Below are 27,184 nucleotides of genomic sequence, written 5' to 3' on the forward strand. Positions count from 1 at the left end.
GGAGAAGGCTATCGCGGTATTGATAAGGGAGATCAGAAGGTTGAGGGAAGACGTAAAGGGGGCTATGGAGCAGATGGAAAATATGAGAGAGAATCTGAGGGTAAGAGGTGAGAAATGGGGAAAGGAGGTAAAAGAGCTGAGGGAGAAACTAGAAGAATTAGAGAGGGAGGTGGTTTCGGTAAGGAAGGAAAAAGAAGATAAAATGAAGCAAATGGAAGAAGTAAATAGAGTGTGGAAAGAAAGGTCGGAAAAAGACTTAAGGGAGGGCAAGAAGAAAGGTATTTGGGAGATGTTAGAGAATATGATAGAAAAGAAGGTAGGAGAGTGTAGGAATAAAAAGGAGGAGAGAGCGGATTGGGAAAGGATAAGGGCAACAGAGTTGAGAATGGAGAGAAAAGAAATGCAGACAGGGTAAATAATATTGTGATAAGAGGATTGAAGCTGAAGAGCAGGGAAGAACGGGAGGGAGTGGAAGCACTGCTACAGAGTATAGAGTGGGTTAACGGCCAGGCAGGGTTTTTACCGATCAAGATTTCACGAGGAAGGAAAAGAGTGCAGAAAATGCTGAAAGACAGTGCTAGGAGCGATAGGAGAGAAGGGAGTGTAGGGAGTGGGGGTAAAGCTGGGAAAAGAAATGGTAAAGGTGCTGTACTAGAACGTAGCAGGGGTAAAAAGAAAGATAAGGATTTCTGAGAGATATATCCAGGAATTTTTTGTGGTGGGACTGGTAGAGTCGTGGGTAGATAGAAGTGAATGGGATAGAGTGGAGCTTACGTTGCCAAGTGGGTATAGGTGGAGACTCCAGGCGGCGGTCAGAGTAAAGAGAGGAAGGGCTAGTGGGGGAATTATAACAGGGCTTAGGGATGAATTAGAGGAAGAAGTTCATGGAGAGTTATATCCGGGAGGGCGTGCAAATAAGGGCAGTAAAGATTAAAGGGTAACGTGTAAGCTTGTGACTGTGTACAGCAAGGATGGGGTGGAAGACTTACTAGGAAAGAAAGAGAGGAGGGTATAGTGGCACTGGGGAGGAGGGACTTTAATGTTTGAATTGGGAGGGGAAAGGGGGCCTTTACAGGGAAGGTAAGATGGGGGATCGGTGATAGACTATATGATCATGAATATGCAAGGGTAGGAGTCAGATAAATTCGCAGTGGAAGAAAGGTTGAAATGAGATCATCAGCCATTAAGTTTCTGAATAAACGGGAAGGGTAACGAAAGACATGTTGGGGAAGAAGGGTTGTTAAGGGAGAGAATCACATGGACAAGAAAGGCGATATAGAAGTATCAGGAGCAGTTGGGAAAGATCAACTTTGAGGGGGAGTCGGTGGAAAAGATACGGGAGGATCTGAAAGAGGTATTTAGAAACAAGCAAAAAGGAATGGTAAGGCCGTGGTGGGAGAGAAAGTATATGTAGGGAACGAGTTTAGGCTGATTTATAAGAAGAAAGAGCTGGAAAAAGAGAAAGATCTGGAAGAGCAGTTGAGGAGTGTTAAGACAGAAGGGGACATGTAGAAGATAATTAATAGGTTTAGGAAACGCAGGGTGGGTATAAGTGAAAATATAGGGAGTGATGAATGGAAAAAATTTCTTAAAGATTCATTTCAAGGATCAGATACAAGGAAGAGAAACGACGGGATTAGAAGAACAAGGGCAGTAGATGGAGAGGAGCTGAATGACGAGGAGATAGAGAAGCAGATAAAGAAGTTAAAAAGGTCTCAGGGAGCAAGGCTGGATGGGGTAGAGAACGAAACGTGGCTGTTTGGTACACAAGAAGTAAGGGAGAGAATGAAGGGGGTGATGAAAAGTGTAGGGAGGGAGAAGGATTCCAAAGCGGGTGGAGGGACGGGTTGATCATACCACTTTGTAAAAAAGGGGATAGGGAGAGGCAGATAAATTATATAGGGATTACGCTAATAAATGAGGCGTACAAAGTACAATTTATGGTTTTGGCGGATAGGCTGCGGAAAGATGTCGAGGGGAAATGATTACTGTCGGAGACGCAGGCGGGTTTTAGGGAAGGAAGAAGTACCATAGACAATATTTATGTCTTGCAGAACGTGGTCGATAAAAAATTATGTAAAAAGAGTGCGAACGTGTACGCGTTTTGTATATATATATGTATGTATGTGTGTGTGTGTGAAAGCCGCGTTTCCTTCAGTTGGATAGGGGGAGGTTGTGGCTGAAAATGGAAGAGATAGAAGTGGAGAGGGGCCTAATCGAGAGGGTAAGGGAGGTATATGAAGATACGAAAGATAGGGTGAGAGGCAGGGAGGAAATCTCGGAGGGGTTTCTGGATGGATAAGGGGTAGAGGCAAGGGTGTCCGCTTAGCCCAACGATTTCTGCAATTTTAATCTCGGATATAGAAAGCAAGCTAGCGGCCGGAGTGGTAGGAGGAGTCAGGGCATGGTCACTAGCATATGCAGATGACATAGTGCTAATAGCAAAGAGCGAAGAGGCTTTAGAGGAGATGATGAAAAAGTTACGAAAATACTTGGACGAAAATAGGTTAGAGTTAAATGCGGACAAGTCGAAAGTTATGGTGTTCAGGAAAGGAGGTGGGACAGATAAGGGAGGGAAGTGGAAGGGAAAAGCGGTACAGAAGGTGAAACAGTTTGTGTACCTGGGCTTCCTGTTTCGGAGGAATGGGGAGTGTATGGTCATATAAGAGAGAGGATGAGAAGGGCACATGTGATGATGAGGTCGGTGTGGAGGTTGAGAAAGAGGTTGTTCGCAGATGATTTTAAAGGGAGAATAAAATTGTTCGATTAGCTAGTGATGAGTGTCTTATTTTATGGGTTGGAGGTGTGGGGTGGAAGGTAAGTGGATAGGTAAATATGGTATAGGAGAGGTATGTAAAGTGGCAACTGGGGTTGGCAAGGAATACACCTAACTATTTCGTCAAGAGGGAGACAGGAAGAACGAGTTTAGGGATTATAACGGGGAGACGAGCGCTCAAATATGAGGCGAAATTTTTGGAAGAGGAGGGAAGTAAGCAGGTTAGAGTATGTTAGTGGGAGAAGGAGAACAGATGTAAGGGTCGGAAGATGAAGGTGGGAAGGGAAAGGTATTTTAGAACGAATGGATTGCAGATGGATGAAGTAAGAAAAATGTACGAGGAACGAAAGAAGATATAAGGGATAGTTAAGAAGAATGGCATAGAGAGAGAGAGAATGTAGAATGGGAGGCGTGAATAAGGGAGTGAAGGGAGAGAAGAGGATGTGTGAATTGTGCGGAAAAGGGGATGCAAAAGTGGAGCACTGGTTGGAGGAGTGTGAAGAGGTGGAAAGAAGTGGGATAACCATAGAGGTATTTTTGCATGAAAGTAGGGACAAAAAGGCAGTAGCATGGGTGAAGGGGGTGTTGGTTAAGACGGAGAAAAAGAAAAGAAGTGGGAAGAGGAATAGAGAAGGAACGATTGTAAATAGAATAGGAAGTAGGTGTAAGAAAATTGTACATATTGTAATTAGTAGATAAGTAGTAGGTATTAGACTCGGAGGCAGATTTTGGCAATGCGAGGAAAAGCGAGAAATTAGTCACATGCGTGCGAGGCCAGGCGAATCGAGGAAGGCTCTAAGAGTGAGCGAACTTAGATATTAGGTGTGGATGGATGTTAGTTTTTAAGAGGTAGTTGTAAAAAATTCTGTAAAAAAGGTAGTGCAAGTAAGTCAATTTTTAAGGCCAGCAAGCTGAAAAATAAAAGTTTATTTATAATTACCGGTCGAAATTGTGCGTCCACGTACGAAAATCGGATTAACACTGAGAAAAATTACGTTACAAATATTTTATGAAACTGTTAGAAAGCTTATTAAATTTTGCGACAATTGGCCCTTACTTAAAATATCTTCGATAGATATATCGGTATATAGATCAAAGTCCTGTAGCTGACGCTATGCATTCGCCACACACAGACAAAATTGCCACACAAGTTATAAATTACAAAAAAATAAGTATTAAATACATTTTTCATGATGTGCAGACAATTAAAGGCATTCTTTTAAACACACGTCAATTTTGTAAAAACTGAATGTTAATTTACCCAAATTTTCTTTAAAGATTGAGAAACCTTTTTTTAAAACCATCCGACGTTATCATAACCGTTCATACCTCTCACACATTTAAAAAAAGGCTGCCAATTTCACCAGTAAATTTGTTAATTTTAATTTCAACACGATTATCAATAAAGTAGTGAATAAAAATATAAAATAGATATATTTATTGGCGGTGCGGGCACGATAAATAAGAACATGCATTATATAAAATTCGCAATATTACGCTACGGTAACTACGGTACCAATTATTTTTAGTAGTTTATCACATTTGTAACAGTTTTTTAAAATAATGAGGTTATGTGCGGGCTAGCTGGACACATCGATGACACAAAGTTTCTTTGTGTGTGGCGATTATAGCGCCTCAGCGATACGGCTTTGAACTCTCTGCTCAAAAGTTTTTCTAGCTGAAATACATTCCAGTTGGGGGAAGGGCTGATTTTAATTCGAGAACCAGTCAATATTTTATTATGTTCATGCGCTCGTTTTGAAGATTTAAAAACCTGACGTTAATTTAAGAACCAGTCAATCTTTTATAATGTACTTGCGCTCATGTTAAAGATTTCAAACTTTAATTTAACTTAGTTTAAATTATTTCCATTCACTTCCCTGAAGCATGCAGAGTGTAATTTGAGAATAGAAAATTAAAAAAAAAATAGATGAGAAAATGTGAGAAATATGTCACATGCTATCTCGGTCTCCATTTTTGAAAATACATAAGTATGGCCCAATAGCCGGGAAATTTATTATTTCTATAGGTTTAAAAATTTATGTTACTTAATTTTTCGCAGTTAGTCCTTCTTTAAGATTAGCCTGTCTTTGCTACGTGGAAGCACAATTTCTACTGCTAGTATACTTACCAACTTTGTGCATTTTGTGATATCGAGCTAGGTCAATAATTTTGTTTATTTTTGCTTCAGTACTGAGAGGAATGGATTGTAGCAGTGTCTTTAAACGACGCAGTCCTTCTAGAACACAGTGTTCAAGGTAACTGGCACCACATTGCCACAAGGAACAATGTCCCATTAATACGCTACCATATTCCAAGATCAGAGATTCGTGAAGTTGAGTGGTGACACTGAAAATTACATTCATATTATGTATCAACTAAACACTATGCTCTAATGAAGATCCGATTTACAAGTTTTAAATTCTCGGAAGGGACTTACGTCTTTTGATTTTTGTCGATGATTTTCAAACGTCCACAGCAAAATAATAAATCCGTTAGGTGTGCAGCAAACCAACCATTATCGTTCATGTACTGAATTCCTTTAATAACTTGATGCAAGTCGCTTTCCATTAAAGCCAGAATCACGTTATCCAAATGTCTACTGGCTTGCCACTTTACAGCAATATCATTCGCATAACGTGCCAGTTCTGCTTGTTTACAGCATGGTGCCGAATAAAACAGTTTTGCAGCTAATAACTCGTACCATGCGTCCGTATATTTAGAAAATTCCCATAGTTCACTGCCAACCACTAGCTTTAAAGAAAATGTATAATAATATATTGTAAGTCAAGCGCAAAAAATGGATTTTTTACGACGGGGGTCATGTTTTCAGTATCAGATAAAAACGAGAACTGAAAGAATTACCCCAGTCGAAAAACTACAATCCGCTATGTCAGCAACGATTTTTTTGTAAACAGGTATGAGTTTTATCTATTTTGTTATGGCAAGATGCAATTAAAACGACAGGCCGGCGATATCCTAGTTTGTCTTGAGGACACGAAGAGATCCAAGGATGACCGATCAAAAGGACAATTTTTTTAACACAATATTTTGGGTACAGTTGCTGCAGCTCCCCTTTGAGATATTTATCCCTCTCCTCCGTTTCCTTCTCTTTGTCAGTGATGTTGTAGTCATCCGGAGCCGAGAATTCGATCACGAATATAGTTAATTTCTTGAAGTCTTGGAGAACGATGTCAAGCCATGAATGTGCAACGGAGACTGCTGTCCGAAAACTGTAGTTTCAGAAAATTTGGTACTAATGGTTTTGGACAATTAACTCTTTCTCCCTCAAAGCGTTCGATATTTAAAACACTCTGAAGTTTTGTTTCACTAGAAGAATAGACCTTTAGGTCATCTATATAAAACATCAGAGTGACCTTACGCTCACGATAATTAGTGTGTGATTGGAGATTCTCAGTTCTATGGCGAAATTTCAAACCCTTTCCGTGAACGGTCTACCGGATGCTACATAGTTAATCACACACTGAACACTGCACGCATTTCATCTTACCCAACCAATCTTCTTGTTCAGTTGATGTAAGCGTATTTTTGTCATTGACTTATCTCGGTTTTGGTCTTCGATTTGAATAAACCTAAGCTCTCGCAGCGCCATAAACTGAACAATTGATGGTTTAGAGGTTAAACTCCTCAGAGATATCCTCACGAAGGGAGGGATCCATGTCAGCTAGATCTTCGGACTTGGGAGGAACCTGCATGTCAATTCTCTATTTAAATTATAAATTTTTTTAAATGTTGGTAATCAGGTGAAATGAGAATCTGAATTCAATTTTAAAAATTAAGTAAACATATTTTGTCTGGAATTAGTTTCAAATGTAAAAAAAATATAAAGTAAAATTATTTTTCGCCATCCTATGCCCGAAAGTACATGTTTTCCGGATCGTTTTTAAGTAGGGAAGGACAGTTTTTGTGGCTTGCTCGATTAATGCGCGCTTCTGATTGTGTGCTATGTTTTCATGGCTCGCCAGGTAGGTATGAGTAAGGTAGGTAGACTCGCTAGGTAGACTCGCGTTCGCACTCATTCTATAACCTGCAAATATCGAACATCACTTCGTATTTCGTTGCAGTTTGTAGTGCTCTCTGTGTGTTTATTTACTTATTTCGTGCGTTTATTTCTACTTCATTAGTCTGTGTTTTTGATCCCCCCCCCCCCAGCCAGGAAAACCTCGGCTTCGCCTCAGTTTAACAGAAGTCGGGCGGGAATCAAATCTCTATGTACGCCATATGATAAATCATTTAATAGCAGAGATTAAAATCTGCGCGTCGTGCTACGTAAAGTGGCCTACAGGGTGCGCTGCCGCGGGCCGCAAAAGTTAAAGCAGTAGCTTTTATGTAGTCGCGTACAAGATAGCATCTAGCAGCACTATTATGTTCAATAATATTAATTTATTAAACGTACTTTCGGTTTAGGACGAAGAAAAATAGTGTACGACTCACGGCCAGAAATGGTGGATGCTCAGGCTTGCGGGATATGGAGCCGAGGCGCAGCCCATGCCCCATATCCAGCACGCTAAGAAATCCACCTTTATGGCCTTATATCGTAATATGCTATTAATATTTCAATGAAAATATTGATTTGTTTTATTTATTTAAGTAACATAAATTTATTATTTACTTCAAGGAAGGTTGTGTAGTTAAATATTGGATATAATTTATATAATAAATGAGTATTTATTTTTGAAATAACTCTATTATAATTATATATATATATTAATAATTGTGATGTTTTGAGATGTGTACAGTACCGGCCAAAATCTTCAGTTTAATACAAAAATTGTATAAAAAAACCCATCACTTTCTTCGTGGCTATATTAGCAATGAATTAAGTTAGAAAGTTTTTAAAAAACGTCAGAATGCTTATTCACTTTCACTTAAATTGAGTCGAACGAGGCCCACGAATGATTACGGTCGAACTTTACTTTACGGTAAAGTCGTTTGCTTGTTTAATAGACAGTGGACTATCATACACACAATAACTTCTGTTTACATTTTTTAAGATTAGATTTTGACTAGAGCCTTGTGCAACAATTTTATGATGTTTCATATCAGCCTCTGTGAAAATATTATTTAATTTATTTATATACGTATATTATCATTTCAAAATTATGCATATTAACTGTAATTTAATTTTTTCGCAAATAAATATACTTATAATGAGTTGAAGAAACCACATACGCAAACGTTGATTAAAGACCTATCATATTGGCTCGCACGAATACCTATTTAAAATAATATAAGGATATTATTATAGTCGCTTTTAAGAAAACTAATTTTTTAGGACATCCTAAAGTCATAAAAAAATGAATATTCTTAAAAGAGACTATAATTATGTATATTGTTGTACTGTTTTAAATATTAAAACCAGGAGATCATACCGATCACCAGGTCAATCACAAATTTTGTCTCGATTTAAGCTCGATAAGCGTACCCAAGACGAAACCAATGTACCTACCAATTTTTGTCTTGAACACGCTTACGCATTTTGAATTATAATTCGAGAACAAACAAATATTTCATTATTTCTTGATCTCATTTTAAGCAGGAGATTGTAAGCTTTAATTTAGCGAAGCCTTCAGTTTTTCAATTTAATTCCCTAATGTTACTTAACTGCAGTACATAAATTAAAAAAAAATGAAATACATTTTATTTTTTAATATTCTATCTTCACTTCTTTCCCCTGTTCTTTTCTGCATTGGAATTTAGAATTCTACCATTTTCAAAAATTACAATTGAAAATTCTTGATTTTTGAAAATAGACAGTTGCAAAATATTCAATTTAAAAGATCTTTCTTTCAACGAATTGGCTAGGACTGGGCTCTCCAACAACATTTGTGCTACGCTCACCAAATTTTAGCGAAACTAGCCGCCCTTATGAAGCTGTCACTGGCTTACTGAAATTATTCGTTCCACGTTCACTGAATTTCGTTGGTGAGAAACTTACCTATGAAATTTAAGCAAATAATACCTAGATATCGAGCCGACATTTTTTATTCACCTGGTGATCTGCACGATCTCCTGGTGGGAAATGTTAAAAATAATATTACAATATTACTATAGCCGCTTTTAAGAATATTTTTTTAGGATAAATTTAGGATGATATCCTAGAAAAGTAGCATTCTTAAAAGCAACTATAATAATATTTGATATTGTTTTAGATAACTATTTGCGTGCGCTAATATGATAGCTTTTTAATCCAGGTTTGCCTATGCGGGTTCTTTTAATTATTACAAATATCTTTATTTAAGAAAAAATATTACATTAAATTAAATATTATTAGTTTTAAAAATGCAACATAAGTACATGAATAAATTTAATAATAAACTCATAAATTTCATGCCAGAGAGTAACTAGAATGAAACTATTGATAATTATTTCACATAAGATTTCTTGTTCAACGCTGAACTTGCGATTCACAGATTCTGATATCAAAAATTTCTGAAATTATTGCACGACTCTTATCATAAACTGTACTTCCTTCTACTTCAAAAAAATTTTCAAAAAAATTTAAAAATATAATAATACACAATAAAATTATAAAGCGTTATGGAAATGTTTATTCAAACAAAATAAAATAATAATTTCAAAAATTGCAATACAAAAGGTAGTGACGGCGTATGCTAGCCTAGCGTTCATAAAATTAATTTATGATCAAATGAATCCTTATTTACTCCACGCATTTTCATAGGCACTGTTACTCTATGGGGGTCAAAAGAACCGGCCCGTGCTTTCAGTTTTGTATTGAGCGATAAATCGTTAAAATAAAGTAAATTTTTTTGTAATGGAATGTTCTTTTGTGCTCTAAGAAACATTTCTGATACCAAAATTGTAAAACAAAAATTGTGAAATTGTAATTCTAAGTTAAATGAAGATAAAACTGTTTATATGTGGTGATTTTAAAAGCTCGAGAGTCACACTTTTAGATCATATAGGTGGCATAATTCCCGGTTCCGAAAAGCATAATTATTTCATATATAAATATTTTTTCAATGTACATTCTTTAAAAATATATTTCGATTCTTAGTTTTTTATTTGTAGTTATTTCTTTATTTACAGTTTGGAAACATATCCTTTAGTTAATTAATCAGGCCAGAAAACTCAGCGGCTTTAGAATGAGCTATGAATAGCTTTTGTAAAATCAAACCTTATTTTAAAAAATTACCCCCCGTAATGAAAAAAAGTATTAAAAAAATGACTAGGCTAGATTTTTTTTCTATTTTTTGCTTTCCAATGTGATATAAACACTTTTGTAAAAGCAATCCTTATTTTAAAAAGCAACCCCCTGTGCTGCAAATCTATATTTAAAAAAAGGAAACTATCTAAGTGGAAAATACTTACAAAATATTATCACGGTATTTTTAAAACATAATTAAGGAGCAAAATTATAACTGATGCCAAAAATTGTATACATTCACTTTTGGGATTTTTGTGCTCGTAATTTTTGTGTTCTTTCTTTGATTTATAATACCATATAAATCGCTTTTGTAAAATTAACCTTTCTATAAAAAAGAAAGACCCTGTAATGAAAACGCGCATTGAACAAAGTCGATATCTACATAGATGGAACTTACTCCTAAAATAGTAACATGGTATTTTTAATCATAATTATTTCTCATCAAATTTATTTTTCAGCCTAGGTGTGTTAATTTTCTCTTATAGTTATTAAAACTATTTTTAAAGATAAGTTGAAATCATTTTAAAATCCTAAAAATCACTTTTGTGAATAGGGATGCTGGGGTTCTACATGTGTGTTTTAAAATACATTTTGGCTTTTATCTGTGTTTTATCTTTGATCTTTTATCTATGAGAAACATTTGCCCAAATCACATTCGAAAAAAATGCGTCTTGTTCTGTACAAAATTGTCATATAATACCAATAAAATTACGATTAACTTCACGATAAGGGCAGTTTTTTCGGGTTAATAAAACTTGATCAGTTACAGCATTGAGTCGATAAAAAAATCAAATGAACGATCTACCTGGATAATGTTGAACTTGTATGGGTTTCCCTAATGCAGTTGTTCAGAAATGTACACAGTGTACCACTTATCAAGTTCAGATGAATTTTGCGATAAGGGTAGTTTCATGGGGATACTAAACCTTGATTCCTTACAACACTGAGTCGATAAAAAAATCATGTCACCGATCTATCCAAATAAGGTCGAGTATATGGGTTTCATTTATGTAGGTGTCCAAAAATGTACATATTCCACTACCAATCAAATTCAGACCAATTTTGCGACAAGGGTATTTTTTTGGGGGATGCTAGAATTTCATACCTCAGAGCATGGGGTCTGTCGAAAACCCAGGTAACTGATATACCTGGATATGTTCGAAATTTTGAGAAGTTTTGATAGTAGCAGAGTCGAAAAGATTCTCAAAGACCTTCTTATCAAACTAATTCATATTTCACGTTAGGGGTGGTTTCCTGGGGCTGTTGAAACGTAATTCCTTACCATGTTAACCCACTGAAAAAATCAAAAAACCGAACTAACTTAATAAAATCGAATTTTCACAAGTTCGAATCTTGAATATTTATTAGCAGAAACCCCACGACTCTGTATTTGAAGAAGATAATAAATTGGCGACTTAATATTATGTGAAAATTATGTACAGAACGTAAATGTAGATGCCCAGCAGTTATATGAAAATGGATTTTTCTCGTTTAAAATTTTTGTGTTGGAAGTTGTTTAAGGCCATGTGACGAGAGGGTCACGTGACCAAACCTGGTTTTCGATTTTTCTTTCCTAACTTACGTCTAAACGAAATGAGGTATCGCTCTGAAAGTTTGGGAAATGAAAGAGGAGGTAATAAAGTCCATGTATCTGCTTTGTTCCGGTAGAAATTTTGAGAAAAAATTTTCTTTTAAGAAAACACCAGTGGAAGTTTTCTTTCCCAACTTACGTGCACACGGAATGAGATATCGTGTAAAAAATTTGGTACGATAAACATAAGGTATGCAAGAATTTGTCTCTGGTCCTAAATAATTAGAATAGTGAAAAAGTTTTTTTTTTAATTTCTATTTTGGAGAAATACCGACCGTGTTGTCGTCAAACCCTGCCAGCAATTTGCAATGTTGTCAATGGGCTAATTATGAGGTTTATATTTATCAAAGTGGGACAAAACAACAAAAATCGCTCAGGAACATTATGCACCAATAATGCAAAAACTAATTTTTGCACTTGAAATGCAAATAAACATATTTGGTCTGACATACGTATCAGTCTGGTATCAGCTATGTCAAAGCCGCACTAGCGCAGCGAGTAGACAACTTCGAACTTCTAGGGGTCTGTGTGTAAAACAGATTGCATGATTATAGTCAGGGAAAGTTAAAAGTCAAACTTCTGCTGTGAAACCTAAATGTGTCCGTCGATAATCATTATTTGCATAAACTTTTTTCTTCCGCAAACTCTTTGCAAGGCCACAAACGATCCTTTAATATTTATTAATATTTCCCGAAAAAATTTCCGCGTTATTTAAACTTTTATTTTTCAATATGGGTAAAAAAATATTGATCTTAGGGCTGACTTGATCAGCTGTTACACTTATCACATGGCCTTAAAGGCATTAAAAGATGCATCGAAAAAGGTAAATTATATTTTTCGAATATACACACATAGACTGGAAAATAATTTTGTAACAGATGTTGCAATTTTAGCTTATACATTATGGGGGTTCTTTTTGTAAAGATTAGGGGTGAGAAATAATTATGCTTAAAAGTAACATTTTTCTATTTTATGAGTAAGTTCCATCTATGTAGATAACTACTTTTTTTCAATACGTGTTTTCATTACAAGGTGTTGCTTTTTTATATAAGGTTTAATTTTACAAAAGCGATTCATATGTCATTGGAAAATAAAGAAAGAGCACAAAACTCCTAACAGTTAATGTATACGATTTTTGGCATCAGTCTGCAGGTTTGTATTCGGATACAAATACAGGGGTTGTTTTTGTAGCGATTAGGGGTGAAGAATAATTTTGCTCCTCAGTTATGCTTTGAAAATACTGTGCTAATATTTTTAAAGTATTTTCCATCTAGGTAGTTTCTTTTTTTTAAATACGTTTTTGCAGCTTTTAAAAATAAAAATTTATTTTAAAAAAGTGTTTCATATCACATTGGAAGGCAGATAAATAGAAAAATAAAATAGCCTAGTCATTTTTTAATACTTTTTTTTATTACAGGGGGCAACTCTTTTCAAATAAGAGTTGATTTTACAAAAGCGATTCATAGCGCATTGTAAAGCAGAGAATAGCAAAAAAATCTGACCTAGTCATTTTTTTAATTTCATGATTTTTTTAGAGGGTGCGCTGAGTTGACGGCAAGCTAGCGCGCCCTGTTTTCACAAATACGAATAGTCATTATAATGTCATTATATGATATTTTCTTTTTCGTTAGTGGCGCCGCCGATTGTCTGACCTTCATTTATCCATACTGCCATGTAAAGCACATTTTTCTGGCTTGTCACACAAAACCTACTTTTATTTGATTATTAGATACAAAAAAATTTAAATAAAGAATTTACTCACGCACAAATCAAACTTTTAAACTCGCACTTTCTGCGTCACTAACCGAACTGAGTCTGATCATGGGTTCAGCATGGACCATAGTCTCCCCCCCCCCCCCGCCCTAGCCTATACAGAAATGACATTTTTAAAAACCTTTTGGGTTAATTTGACTTCAGTGGGGTAACTGACGGCAGCCCCATGGAACTCTGAGTTGAAAATGTACTATTTGTTGACGGTGGCCGTATGGCGGCGCCAGGTTAGCAGTTGGCCTATGATCGTTGCAAATGCATGGCAAAATCAAAGATCTTTTGTAAAATAATAACATTGCATTTAATAACAAAGTAAAAGTAGTTTACTGATAGTGTTAAATAATCGTTGAGTTTTTTGAGTGATGTTTGCGACATTTTTCATTTTCTAAGTAGAAGAAACTGAAAAACTGCTCTTAGATCAAATATTCCCTAAAGCTTATAAAATTCAATTTTACAAAGCACCAAATGATCAAAATATTTTTAAAGAATGGAAAAAGCTATTTAAAGGAATGATAGTAAACTGAAGTGTGGTGGCAACGTTGTTACATATAAAGTGTATGGGTATATCATCTTGTTTTTAAAGTTTTGATCTTTTTAAAAATATTATTTTTGTTCATATTAACTATGAATAATGGGCATTATTTAATATAATTCCAAAACAACGTCTTTGTAATTTAGATTATAAAAAAATGATATCTTAATATATTTTCAAATTTTCATGTTTAAAAATTTCCATTTCGGCATAACTCTTTTCATAATATTGAGCTTAAGATTTAAGATGTAAACAAAATTTGCATTATACTTGATTTTAAATTAAACATGAACTTAGGGTCTTATTGTAGAAAAGAAGTCGCATCATAGGAACTAAGTTTTCAAAATAATTCGCAAATTGCTATTTTATCCATATTACACTGATGTTTTCTCAGCTGTAAGGGCATTTCGATTTTCAATTATTGATTATAATTATCCTAATCGAATCTACAGAAAAAAATTATCAACTTTTCGAATTTTTTTTTTTTTTTGATTTGTAGAAGTAAAATGGTCTCAAGTTTTATGGTCAAATTTCAAATGATTTCTTTATTTTTAAACAGGGATTCTAAAAGAAAATTGATTCAGAATTACAAAATTACAACAGCAAAATTCTGTTATGCTTAATAAATATGTAAAAGTATTCAAACAATTCAAAATAATTTTAAACTTGAAAACTTTTTTTTTTAATGTAGATTTTTAAAGATTTTGAAAAAGGAAGCTGAATTCAAATTATGAAAGGTTTCAAGAGAATGAAAAAAATTTTGTTTAGATTCGCAGAAAAATGTTAAAATGATTTTTTATTTAAAAAAATTAACTTCAGGATAATGTTCTAAAAGATTTCAAAGTATTTCAAAAAAATTTTCGATAAAGAATCTGGAAGTCTTTGAAAATTTTTAACAAAAATCTTGAAAGACGTTTAGAACGTTTAGTTATCTTAGAAAGATTCAAAATAATGGTTAATTTGGAAATTATACAAATTTTGAGAAAAATGTAGAATTTTACAATTTTGTAAAAAGAAGCTCTTTATGAATTTGGAAAGGTTTTTAAAGAAACAACCAATATTCTCTAGATTTTTAGAAAAATTTAAAGTTTTTTCTGGAAGATTTTAGGACAATTTTTTTTTTATTTTGCAGAATGATAATACTTGTTTTTAAATTAAATATGCACTAAAGTTATTTTAAGCTAAAAAATAAAAGTTAAAAATGATTTATAAAATGGAAAATTTTCTCTGCAAATCTTATTGGTACGTTTTTATTTTTAAAAACTTTTATTTAGGGATTATAATATCGTTATTTTTGTAATCAATAGGTTTTCACAAATATTTTTTTAAAAATAAAAACGTACCAATGAGATTGGCAGAGAATCTTTTCAAAAATAAAATATAAGGGCTTCAGCATTAGAATTGAATGAAAAATGCAAGTTTCACTTAAAGAGAAAAAGAAAAACATCAAACTCTAAATAGTTCATAAACAAGGTTCATTTTTTCAACTTGAAATAACGTATGATAATATTAATAAATAAGAATAATACAATTAAATAATAATAATAAATAATATAATAATAAATAAATAATAAAGAAGGAAACAAATTGCGTTAATTAAAACACATAATAAGTTTATTAAAATATTTGAAAATTCGAAATGAATTAAAATTATTAAATAAAAAAATCACAGAAACACACACACATATTAGATAATATAATATAAAATAATATAAAATTTAGAGTATTTTTTTCAGATATTAAAAATTACATAAAGAATTATATGTCTAATTTAAGTGCGCATGAATAATAATTTGTTGTGCTTAGTAGGAATGCACTGGGATTTACGCCTACAAGCAGTGAATTTTAAGATCTTCGAACATTATTTGTAATGGAAAAGATTTTTAAAAATCCTAACGATTATTATATTTTACCCAGAACTATCAAAACATTATTTTTATTTAACAAACATTTTTTAAAACATTTTCACTGTGCATTATTTGAATACTAGCCTAACTGCATAGCTAGCGCCGCCACACGGCGACCGTCAACTCTCATGACAAATATTTTCCACAGGCCTCCAGAAATGTAGTATGGGACTGACTGAGGGTTAACATTGTGAAACAATACTGTCCACATAACTTAAGGCAAATCACGCAGAAGAGATTTTTTTCTGCCTCTACACATTGACACTGGGAATTTGTTCATAGAACTAGTTTACAAAATTGAGAAAAAATAACGGATAACACAATTTCAGGAATAAACATCATTGGTGACATAAAGTCAAAAAATTAAGGGAAAAGGCTCATTTTTGCTTTTAAACGTCAGAACTATGCATTTGTTTGTAGAAGTTGTCAGAAAATTATTTTAAAATATGGGATGGCAAATTTTATTACTGAACATCACGGAGGACTTCATTTAAAGAAAATTAAAAGTAAATACGATTTCTTTTTGCCTTCAAAAGACCACACTAGGCATTTATTTATATAATTTGTTCATAAAATTATTTTAAAATATCGGATTACACATTTGTATCATTAAACATGACTAAAAAACCAATTTTAACATTATTGAGAGAAAATATTATTTCTCTCTGCCTTTACACGTCTACGATGGGCGTTTGTTTATCAAATTAATCAAAGATATCGGATTAACAATTTTCATGATCGAACATCATTTTGTTAATAAAAGCAAGTAATTTAAACGTAAAAATGTAGTTTGAAAATGAAAAATCCATAATGTAGAGTGTTTGTTAATTTAATTTATTTAAAACAATAACCTTTACCAGATAATAATTTTTTCCCACGTTTTCTTATTTTATCCCACTGTGAACCGCGACGCCAACGCGAAAACAATCTCGGCGGGGTATAATTCATTAGGTTATAATTTTTTTATTATCAATACAAATTGAGGAAGCTCATTTTTCTTTTAGGCATAGGATGCTTACAGCCCAATATGTCGAAGGCAACCTTGTGAGAGTGGAGCTTTCTTAACAGTTTGCAGGGGAATTTCCCAGTATGTACAATCAGTCTTGACGATTTTTTTTAATGCAATCAATTAATAAATAAAACAATGAGTGATATGTTAAAAATGACATACTTCAGACCATAAGATTTAGGTGTTGAAAGAATCCATTATTCACATTCTTCCACATGTCGAAAACTATAGTTTTTCCTCATTAGAATAGAGTCGTATATATAAAAGTTCCATATTATATCGAGTATATACGATTAATTAAGAATACAGACAATCGTGGTTTGATAAGACATAGAATGATTAACACATCACACCAATTTTCTACAGAATAATAAAATTACTCAAGTTGATAGATTCTTTGCCCAGAATATTTAAAAACCCCGAATAATAAACAATTATTAATTATTCGTGCTGACAAAAGAAATATTACAGTTGTTATTAATAAGGAATCATATAATAAAAAATGCAAGAATTATTAAATGATAATACAACATATGAAAAACTAAATAAAAATCCAAAGGAAGAATTAAAAAGTGAAACTTTAAAAATGTTTAAATTCTTGGCGAATTAACGGTTATTTGCATAAAGATAATTTACGTACAGATATATCAGTTCATGATATTAACATACGTCGAATTTATGGTTTACTTAAAGTTCATGAACCGAATTGTCCACTTCGACCACTTCCTATTTCTCCAGTATTAGCCGATTTAGTTATGCAAGATTTAGAATCCAATGTCATAAAAAATTGAGATTTTCCTTTACTCATATGTTATCGATATGTTGATGACACGTTTATTATTTTACCGAAAGATAAACTACTTTATGTTATAAACCAATTTAATGCTTATCACCCTAGAGTTAAATTCACACATGTGATTGAAAGTAATAACTCCACTCCTTTTTTAAATGTTAAAGTTATAAAGACTGATTCAGGTAATATCATTACAGATTTGTATCGTAAAGATACTTATTCTGATAGATACTTAAATTTTTTCTCTGACCATCTAATACAAAATAAAATTTCCATAGTTAAAAATCTTATTGACACAGCCCTTAAATTATCACACGAATTATTTCACAAGTCAAATATTGAATTTATTTAAAAAACTCTATATTTAAATAATTATCAATGCAATTTATGCAAATACATATTAATAACGAAATTAAAACAATTGAACCCCTCCGGATCAAAAGGGGATGCGCGTGGATTCAGCCTGAGAATCATTGTCCAGAAAGTCAATTTTTAGAATCGTTCGAATGTTAATTTCAAGAACTGCTACTCGTAGAGAATTTTAAAGCACATCTTTTTTCCTTTAGTAAATATTTGTAGGTTTAACTGTTTTTCAAGTAATTGATAAAAACGAGATTTTTCTAAAACAAAAAATGTCTATATTTTTTCACTTTAACTCGCACTAACTCAGTCAATTTTCAGAATTTGTCAAATGTAATTAATACTAAATTACATTTTCAAGTCTTTTGAAACTAGCTGATGAAGAAAAACGTAAATGTTTTAATAAACAAAAAAATTGTTAATTTTTTTGTGAGGTTTTGCAAAAATCATGAATTTCAATCTTCAAGCGCTTCGTTTATCGAGCGAATTTCAAGCAACGAAAAACTTGCAGTGACAAAGTTGTTTATTAAGGTTCAAGGAAGTTTTCTGAAAAATTTCAGATCAATCGCATTAATGGTTAAAAAATTATGAATGTCTTACATTACAGAATATAAGATATAATATGAATAATATGAATATATGCATGGATTATTTCTTAGAATACCTGCAAAAGTATTATTTTTGAGACAGGTTTATTTCCCTACTAATTTAAGAAAGAATCTCAAAATGAATCGAGGTAGAAAAAAGAGATAGGCATGAAGGCAGCGTCAAGACTTCTGCTTGTAATTTAAAACATTCATAATTTTTCAACCGTTAATGCGATGGATCTAAACCTTTTCAGAAAACTTCTTTGAACCTTAATCAACAACTTTGTCACTGGAAGTGTTCCGTTGCTTGAAATTCGCTTGATAAACGAATTGCTTGATGGTTAAAATTCATGATTTCTGCAAAGTCTTGAAGAAAATGTAACAACTTTCTTCTTTATAAAAATATTCACGTTTTTCTTTCCCGAATATTTCAAGAAGACTTTAACACGTTATTTACTGTCAACAGAATCAAAAAAATTCCAAAATTGGCTAAGTTAGGACGAGTTTAAGTGAAAAAAGATTGAAATTATTTGTTTTTGAAAAATTTATTTTTTACCAATTTATTCAAAAACTATCAAACTTAAAAATTTTTGTAAAATAAAAAAAAGATGCGTCTTAAAATTCTCTGCAAGAATCAATTCTTAAAATTAAAATGCGTACGATTTTTAAAATTTACTTTCAGGACAATACTTCTCAGGCTGAATCCACGCGTATCCCCTTTTTATCCGGAGAAGTTCAATTAAAGATACTCTTTCTAAACAAATAAATGCCTAATTGTACTCCAATTTATTATTAAAAAATGTAAATACAGGCTTGTAAAACTCCTAGCGTCACCTGCGCTTCACGTTCCGGATAACCATACTCATTTACTTAAGCGTATGGTACGAGCCCCTTGCAATAACAATACTATCGAAGTCGTTGCAGGGGACTGGTAGGTAGGGATCATATAACATGATGGTCTTTAATTTCATGTAAATTTCATGATATTACACAGTCGTCGGCGGAGAAAATATTCAGACCAATTTCCAAGCAAGGGCCTTGGCTCAAAATTGGCCATTTCAAGAATACGATTTTTTTTATCTCTGAACGAATGACTCGAACTCGCTGTTGGTCAGATTTAATGAAGATAGATTTAAAGAACATAAATATTATACTTAAAATTGTTATAAACAATTGAATTCAATGAATACTCCAGCGTATCAGTTTGTTGTCGTCAACAATCATTTGGTTCTAAAATGGATCTGCTTTACTATTAGAATGGTGTTTAATAACAAAAAACTGTCGTAAATGAAAACTTTATAGTTTACCAAGTTTTACACCATTTTTAAAACTATTGAGGCCCATGGGCAAAAAACACACTGATTCACTAGAAAATTGGTTTCAATTAATTATTTTTAATAATTAAACATGTGTTAAATATTATTTATATGTTCTTTAAATCTATCTTCAATCATTCTGAAAAACTTCACAGTACAATTACGTCTGATATTATGGGGACTACACTGGGGTCTGGGGTTTCAATAAATATTCTAACAGCCCTGGTTACTCACAATAAAACAATTATCTGGCTAATAATTACTTTTCTGTATAACACGCGCGCAAAATATTTAATCTACTTAGGAAAATATGATAATAAAAGTCTACAATAAGTGTTCTCCGCAGCAACTACTTATAACTGTCTTCACGTAGTTCTTTATAAAAAGCTACGGGGTATGATTGATAAGTTTTAAAATATTATAATTAAGAAAAGAGTCTATTACCTTCATAAGAGCTTCTAAATTAGGTTCAATGGAAAAAGTTTTCCTTTCGATGTTCGAAGACAGATCTAGCTGCCAATGTTTCCATCGTAGAGTGAACTCGCTTACGGAATAACCTCCATAAATGTCGTAAACTGGCATGTATCTGAGCGCATTCTCAGCTGCAATAAATGCAGAACGTTCTGCCTTACTATTCAATGCTAAAAGAGCTCTGACAACATCTAGTTTTCCATGCAACGCGCACCCCATCACGACTTCCCAATAATTGATATTCTCGAGATCAGCGCCGATTGATTTTTCTGCTAAAATTTTTATTGCCATAAGCTCGCGGGATGGAAAATGAAATCGAATCCATTCTAATAAATGAGGAAGAACTACATCTCCTGAAAATTAGTATAAGGTAAAAAAATTAGAATAAAATATTTAAACGCTTAAGCTTAAAATGTATATAAAAAAATTATACCTGGTATAACATCCACGTACAATATTTCTGCTAAATGCCACACGCATTCGATGTTGTAAAATATTGTAAGAAAATTCTCGTACATTGATTTTTCCGTAGGTATCAACTTTTCTCTGAGATCCTGAAGACTTTCAATACATGCTCTCAAAATAGAACGATATCTCTTACTATGCTTCAGCAATTCTGGTCTGCTATCACCAGAAGTAAAGAACTTAAGTTTTTGAACTGACAAGAAAACACCATTACTTTCGTTTACTAATTTTCGTAAAACGGGAGTAAATAATATAACTTCCGGCGATAAAAAGTGAACTTTTGCATCATAAGGTCCAACGTTGCTCAGAGTATCTGTAACAGAAACTTGTATAAAGTAATGTAGTTCATACAAGCTTACTATATTTTAGATCAGGCATGCCCAGATGCGAGAAATTTCCGCTGGAACGCATTTTTCGCTTCTACCATTATTTCTTCTGTAGAGCGGGAGTAGTCGCAGAGGGGTGGTACTATTTCTCCTCTATTGTAATCACGTAGCCCCAGCGATACGAAATATATGTCAGGGTGCTTGGGGGCATAAACGTAAACGTACTAAAATAAGATAATTAAAATTTTAGTCATTATTAAAATTTTGTATTGATAAATTATTCGCCCCCAAGCACCCCGACAGATATTTCGTATCTACAGGGCATCGTGACGTCAAGGATGAGAGATGGCCACACGCCTCTACGGCTACACCCGCTCTCTACATGAAATAAAGATGGAAGCAAAAAATGTGTTACCGGCGGGAATTTCCCCTATCTGGGCATGTTTGTTTTAAATAATAACGTGCTTACCCTGAGAATTTACATCAACGTGTTTGTAAGCATAAATGCCAACTTTATTAGGACCGGCCCATGCTGCGGCACATCCTGTTCGCCTGCATACATCATCCGGTATGTCCTAAAAATTTAATCAGCAATATACACCAGATTTAAATATAAAAAGAATCTAATCTTAAAAACAGCATATAACGAATACGAGGTGTGTTCAAAAAGTAAGGTGATTTTTCAATTTTCGTGGGCTATGTACATTCAAGTTTTAAATTTTTTGTTTTGTTGTGTTGGTACACTCGTCACGATCATATGTTCACAGTTTTGACTATATAGCTCGTGTTGTTTTTCTGGCAGAGGCGTAAAAGGTTAGAAGGGTTTGGTGTGCTCAGCGATTTTCTTCTTTCGAAGAAGGCCGAAAAGATGTCGAAGACGAACCTTTACGACCAATATATTTTTTTTTTTGTTAAAATATAATATTTACTTTTTAGAGAACTAATATTGCGAATTTTATAAAATGCACATCCTTATTTTTTATGACCACACCACCAATAAATGTATTTATTTAATATTTTTATTGGCTCTTTTATTCATAATCGTGATGAAATTAAAATTATTGAATTTACTGGAGAAATCGACAGCCTTGTTTAATTTATGAGGGGATGAATGGGTATGATAATGTCAGTGCCCTTAAAAAATATGTTTCTCTCCATTTTTCAAGAATATTCGGTTAACAAAATGGACGTTGTGTGTTTAAAAAATGCTCTGACTGCACTCGACACCATTAGAAATATATTTAATAATTATTTTTAGTGATTTACAACCTGTGTCAGTTTTGTGCGTGTGGTGGATGTGGCCACTCAGTGACAGGGCTTTGAGCTATCTACCCAAAACTTTGGCCTGGTGAAACACGCTTCAGCTTGAAGACCCTGATTGCATCATGTGAATATAGTGACTGATGAATTTTTAAAAAAGAAATAACTTTCGTGAAGTATGTTGGAAGATATTTAAAAGTATTATCGCACTAGAAACTATTCCTCGAGTACAGTTGTGGTTACTAGATCAGATCATTTCTATATCTATAAATAATTGTTTACTAGATAAATAGAATTAAATCTGACATAAATCTTTATTTTATTCATTTCAATAAAGAAAGTTTGTTAAACGGACCTTATTTAGTAAATCCTACTGAAAATCAATTACTATGTACAGCTATGATTCTAATGCGAATATATAGTGTTGCATATAGTGTAAAACTTTCGGTGCTTCTAGAGACACAGCGATCAGAATATCACGTTTGTCTTGAAATGTTTGAGAATCGAATCTCAGATTTTTACTAGTGCACTTTTACGCATGAGTTGACTCCAATTATCCACAACGGCATCGTTATCGTTTTCAACCATTTTTGCTATTTAAAATTTTTTTAAATCTATATACACTAAATTTATAATACGGAAAACGAGATTTACTGAAATGATTTTCAAGTTGAAAAGAAGCAAGCCAACTCAATCTCGATTAAATACTTTTGCAAAATCCACCTCTAAAGTTGCACTTATTTTAAGGTTTCATGAGTTTAGACTTACAAACAGTGAATTTCGGACAAAATTCGATGACAATTGTTTAAAATTCGAACTCTGACAATATGGAAATTTCATAGGGGCACCCTCAGAGGGCCCAGCTCGGTTGCCCTCACGGATCAATGATACAATTTACTCTAAACATGACAATTAATATCTGCAGACAAAATACTCCAATTAAATTAATATTTATTTTTTAAATAAATTTTTTGTCATATGGTTAGAATTTAGCAGTACGGTACTAGTTAGCACTGACGCAGTACTCCCGCCCATGGGGAATTTCCTACTGCAATAATATTGTGCCAGCAGCGATATCCAGTGCTGGCCCAACACTAACTTTGAATGGTCCGTTGCTGACTTCTTCGTATTTCCTAAAAATTTTTCATCTATATTTTTCTGAAAAAAGATCTTCTAAAGATATTCTAAGAAGATCTTGTCCATTTGCATCCTGTTGTGAAGACATTCCAGAATCAGCATTGCGCAATCTTCTGAGATTTGAATGGAGTTTTAGTTCAAAGAATGTGCCGGGACCGCAAGCATGTTCCTTGAAGAACTCTGACATGCCAAAGCACTGGTATGTCTCTCAAACGCTGAGATATCGTATAGCGTTTCTGTCGACGAGCTCAGGGTCTTTGAAAATTCCAGTAGGTAGCATTCGCTTCAAAGGCATTTGGCACATTCTTTGAACTAAAACTCCATTCAAATCTCAGAAGTATAGTTCTCGACAACCCATAGAGCTAGATTCAGTTGCACTGCAATTGTAGCAGATATCTTGAGACCATCCATGTAAAATACATGAGTGTCCTTCTGCCCAGGTTTTCCACAGGAAAGTCCTTAGTAATACCGAAGTGCGAGAGATACTGGTAATAGTGTGAGGCAAAAGAGAGAGGGCTCATAGTGTCACCCTAAAAGACGTCTCTCTGACGGGTTACACTGTTAATTGTCACGTAATGTTTCCAGATGAAATAGTAAATCTAGTTTTCCTAAGGAGCATCAGATTCTCTCTATGCATCTCTCTATGTGTAGATGAAACTTCAAGTTTTCAAGCTTTAAGCTTTCCGGTAGTCTAACCAGGTCATGGACAGGTAGCGTGAGTACGATGCTACGTTATTGTAGATGCAAGTATCGACAAGAAGATTCTCCCGACATTCTGCTACGCCTTTCTTGGAGCCGCGTTTTTCGTACGTCTTTTGTCACACAGGCCAAATTGTCCGAACAATCCTATTATTTAGTAGAGCTGTGCAGATCCTATACAGTGTGTTAAAACACGTTATTGGCCTGTAATTCTTAGAGTCAATTCGGAATAGGCTCTTCCGACTTTAAATAGTGGGTAAAAATGAGGAACAAACCTGGTGGGTTATAGGAAACTTCTTCCAAAAGAAGCTCTTTTGATACCATGTTGTCTTGAAGCGGAATATTTCTTCATACCTCTTAATAATTTTTTGACTTTTTCGGTAGTGATAGGTGGGCATTTCTCCTCAGGTCTCATGAGCCCATTGCACAGCTACTTGAAGATATTTATGCTTTTCAACGTCCTGCCAGATGTTATGTAGTCAATCACACACTGAATGAGAGTGCAGCCTATTTTTATATTAAGTTAATGCATGCACCTTTTGATTTTACGATCAGCCGTTAGTCTTATTTTATGGTTTGCATCCGCCAAAGTTCTCACTGCATCCTACAGACCACAATTGATAGTCCAGAGATCGTACTCTTCAGAGATATCCTAGGAATCGCGTCTTCCAATTGAGCCAGATCTTTGGATTGAAGACAAACCTGGATGCAAATGTTTCTCTTTGTTCTAAATCATCGCTTTTCCTCCACTGAAAACATGCCCAGTTGGGAGAAATTCCTTTTGGAAAAACATGGTTCGTTTCCACATCCATTTCTTCTAAAAAGTGTAAGTAGAGGTAGAGTCGACCAGTGATGTCTCATCTAATGAAATCGCCTAGTAATATAGATACGAAATATATATAGCGTTGCTTCGGGGCGACTAACTTTTTAGTATAATATTTTAATATCAACTAGAGTTTTAATTATTTTACTTCAGTAGGTTAACATTTATTTTCCATGGAGGTAATTGAAAAGATAAGTTATACATAATTCAGTATTTTAATATCACAGTTTTGTACAATGTACCCAAACGTTTAATAATACTTTTTGGAATACCACAATATTTTAACATTATGCACATGGTAGAAATGTAAGTAATAAAAATCAAATATGATTATAAAATCTAAATCTAATTCAAGGTATTTGTTGAGTATGAGTATTGATAGTTTTATAATAATATTTCATTTCTATAACACACCTTTCTAAATTATGCATAATGTTGATATACTTTTATACTTCAAAGAGTATCAGTAAAAATTAGTTGTATATTGTACGAAAGTGTGATATTACAATATTCAGTAATGGTGTCCACCCCTTTTCCGGATACCATTCGCACGCTAGCAGTTCGTCCCTCAGTAGGTCCGCCCACCCCAAAGTACTGAAATTTTGCATCTGCATTGTATTGGCTCTGTCTTTTTTGGCTCCCCCAACTCCTGGGTAGTCAGCATTTTGGTCCGACCCACTGTCGGCAGCTCTGCGCATTCGATTTCTTGAACCCCACTTACATCTATGGTGCTATCATTGTTGTTTCCACAAGCAGCTAGGAAACGGTTTTGTCCACCTTGCTGGACTCCACATGCGTGGATAAGTCTATATACTCTGAAAGATCGTCCGGCATTCCAGAGGAAACGGTTGCAACACCATTCCCTGGTACCAAGCAGCCATCGGTACGGTTTCTTAAGCCTTGGATTGGGAGTTTTCCTTTCAGGACCATGCCTGGGACATTAACCGCGACTGCTTATTTAGTTTGTAGACGTATTCAGCAGTAACTGCGCGGAAACCACGTGCATCCTAAGGATACATATATATATATATATATATACATATACATATATATACTAGGCAGTCTGATAAGTCCCTGAACAATGAAACAGGGAGACGTTTTTTTGGCCAAAGTCGGTTTTATTTTTCAACATACTCTCCTTTTAGGTCGATACAGCGAGTCCAACGATTTTATAACTTTTAGATACCGTCCGAAAAGTACTCGATCGAAGGTCTCCAAAAAACGCCTCAGTTTCAGCCATGAGCTCCTCATTTGAGTAAAAACGCTTACCGGTGAGCCATCTCTTCAGGTTATGGAACAAGTAATAGTCGCTGGGGGCCAGGTCTGGTGAATACGGTGGCTGAGGAACCAGTTCGAAGCCGATTTCATGCAATTTTGCTTGTGCAACTAAGCATGAATGAACAGGCGCATTGTCGTGATGATAAAACGGTTTTTTCTTCTTCAAATGCGGTCGTTTTTCGGCGATTTCGATTTTCAATCGGTCCAATAATGATGAATAGTATGCTACGGTTATGGTTTTACTTTTTTCAAGATAGTCCACGAATATTATGCCATGTGCATCCCAAAATACGGAGGGCATAACCGTTCCGACCCATTGTTGCGTATTTGGACGCTTCGGAGCACTTTGGCCCGGTGGAACCCACTCTCTTGCCTGTTGCGTTGACTCAGGAGTGTAGTAGTGGATCCAGGTTTCATCCATGGTTATGAATCGGCGCAAAAATTCAGTCGGCTTACGCGAAAATAATGCCAAATTCTACTGGGAAGTTGTCACACGAATTCGTTTTTGGTCCACTGTGAGCAAACGCGGCACCCATCGCGCGCAGAGCTTCTTCATGCCCAAAACTGAATGCACGATATTGTCCACACGTTCCAATGATATGCCTACAGCATTAGATACCTCTCTCAATTTCACTTTGGGATCATTCAACATCATATCATGGATTTTCTCGACATTTTCTGGTGTAGTGACCTCTTTTGGGCGCCCAGATCGTTCAGCATCAACTGTGCTCGTACGACCACAACGAAACTCAGTAAACCACTTATGAATCGTTCCAATCGACGGTGCAGAATTCGGGTAATACTTATCCAGCTTGGCCTTGGTCTCGGATATCGTTTTTTTGCGAAGATAGTAGTGTTTGATCAAAACTCGAAACTCAGATTTTTCCATATTAAA

The 27,184-nt window shown here is 34.2% G+C and overlaps 1 protein-coding gene across 4 annotated transcripts in view; it reads right to left on the bottom strand.

Annotated features, from left to right (window-relative positions):
• LOC117169279 (nuclear pore complex protein Nup85) overlaps positions 1–27,184 on the bottom strand; it is a 217,668-nt gene that overhangs the window by 65,756 nt on the left and 124,728 nt on the right. For all 4 annotated transcript variants that reach the window (XM_033355571.1, XM_033355572.1, XM_033355573.1 and 1 more), the window contains exons 2-6: positions 21,562–21,667; positions 20,735–21,079; positions 20,275–20,654; positions 5,217–5,530; positions 4,908–5,125 (exon numbers count right to left, since the gene is read on the bottom strand). In XM_033355571.1, coding sequence (XP_033211462.1) covers positions 4,908–5,125; positions 5,217–5,530; positions 20,275–20,654; positions 20,735–21,079; positions 21,562–21,667 — 1,363 coding nt within the window. The remainder of the gene's footprint in view (positions 1–4,907; positions 5,126–5,216; positions 5,531–20,274; positions 20,655–20,734; positions 21,080–21,561; positions 21,668–27,184) is intronic.

Source organism: Belonocnema kinseyi, chromosome 3, assembly GCF_010883055.1.
Source record: "Belonocnema kinseyi isolate 2016_QV_RU_SX_M_011 chromosome 3, B_treatae_v1, whole genome shotgun sequence".
NCBI classification, from domain to species: Eukaryota; Metazoa; Arthropoda; class Insecta; order Hymenoptera; family Cynipidae; genus Belonocnema; species Belonocnema kinseyi.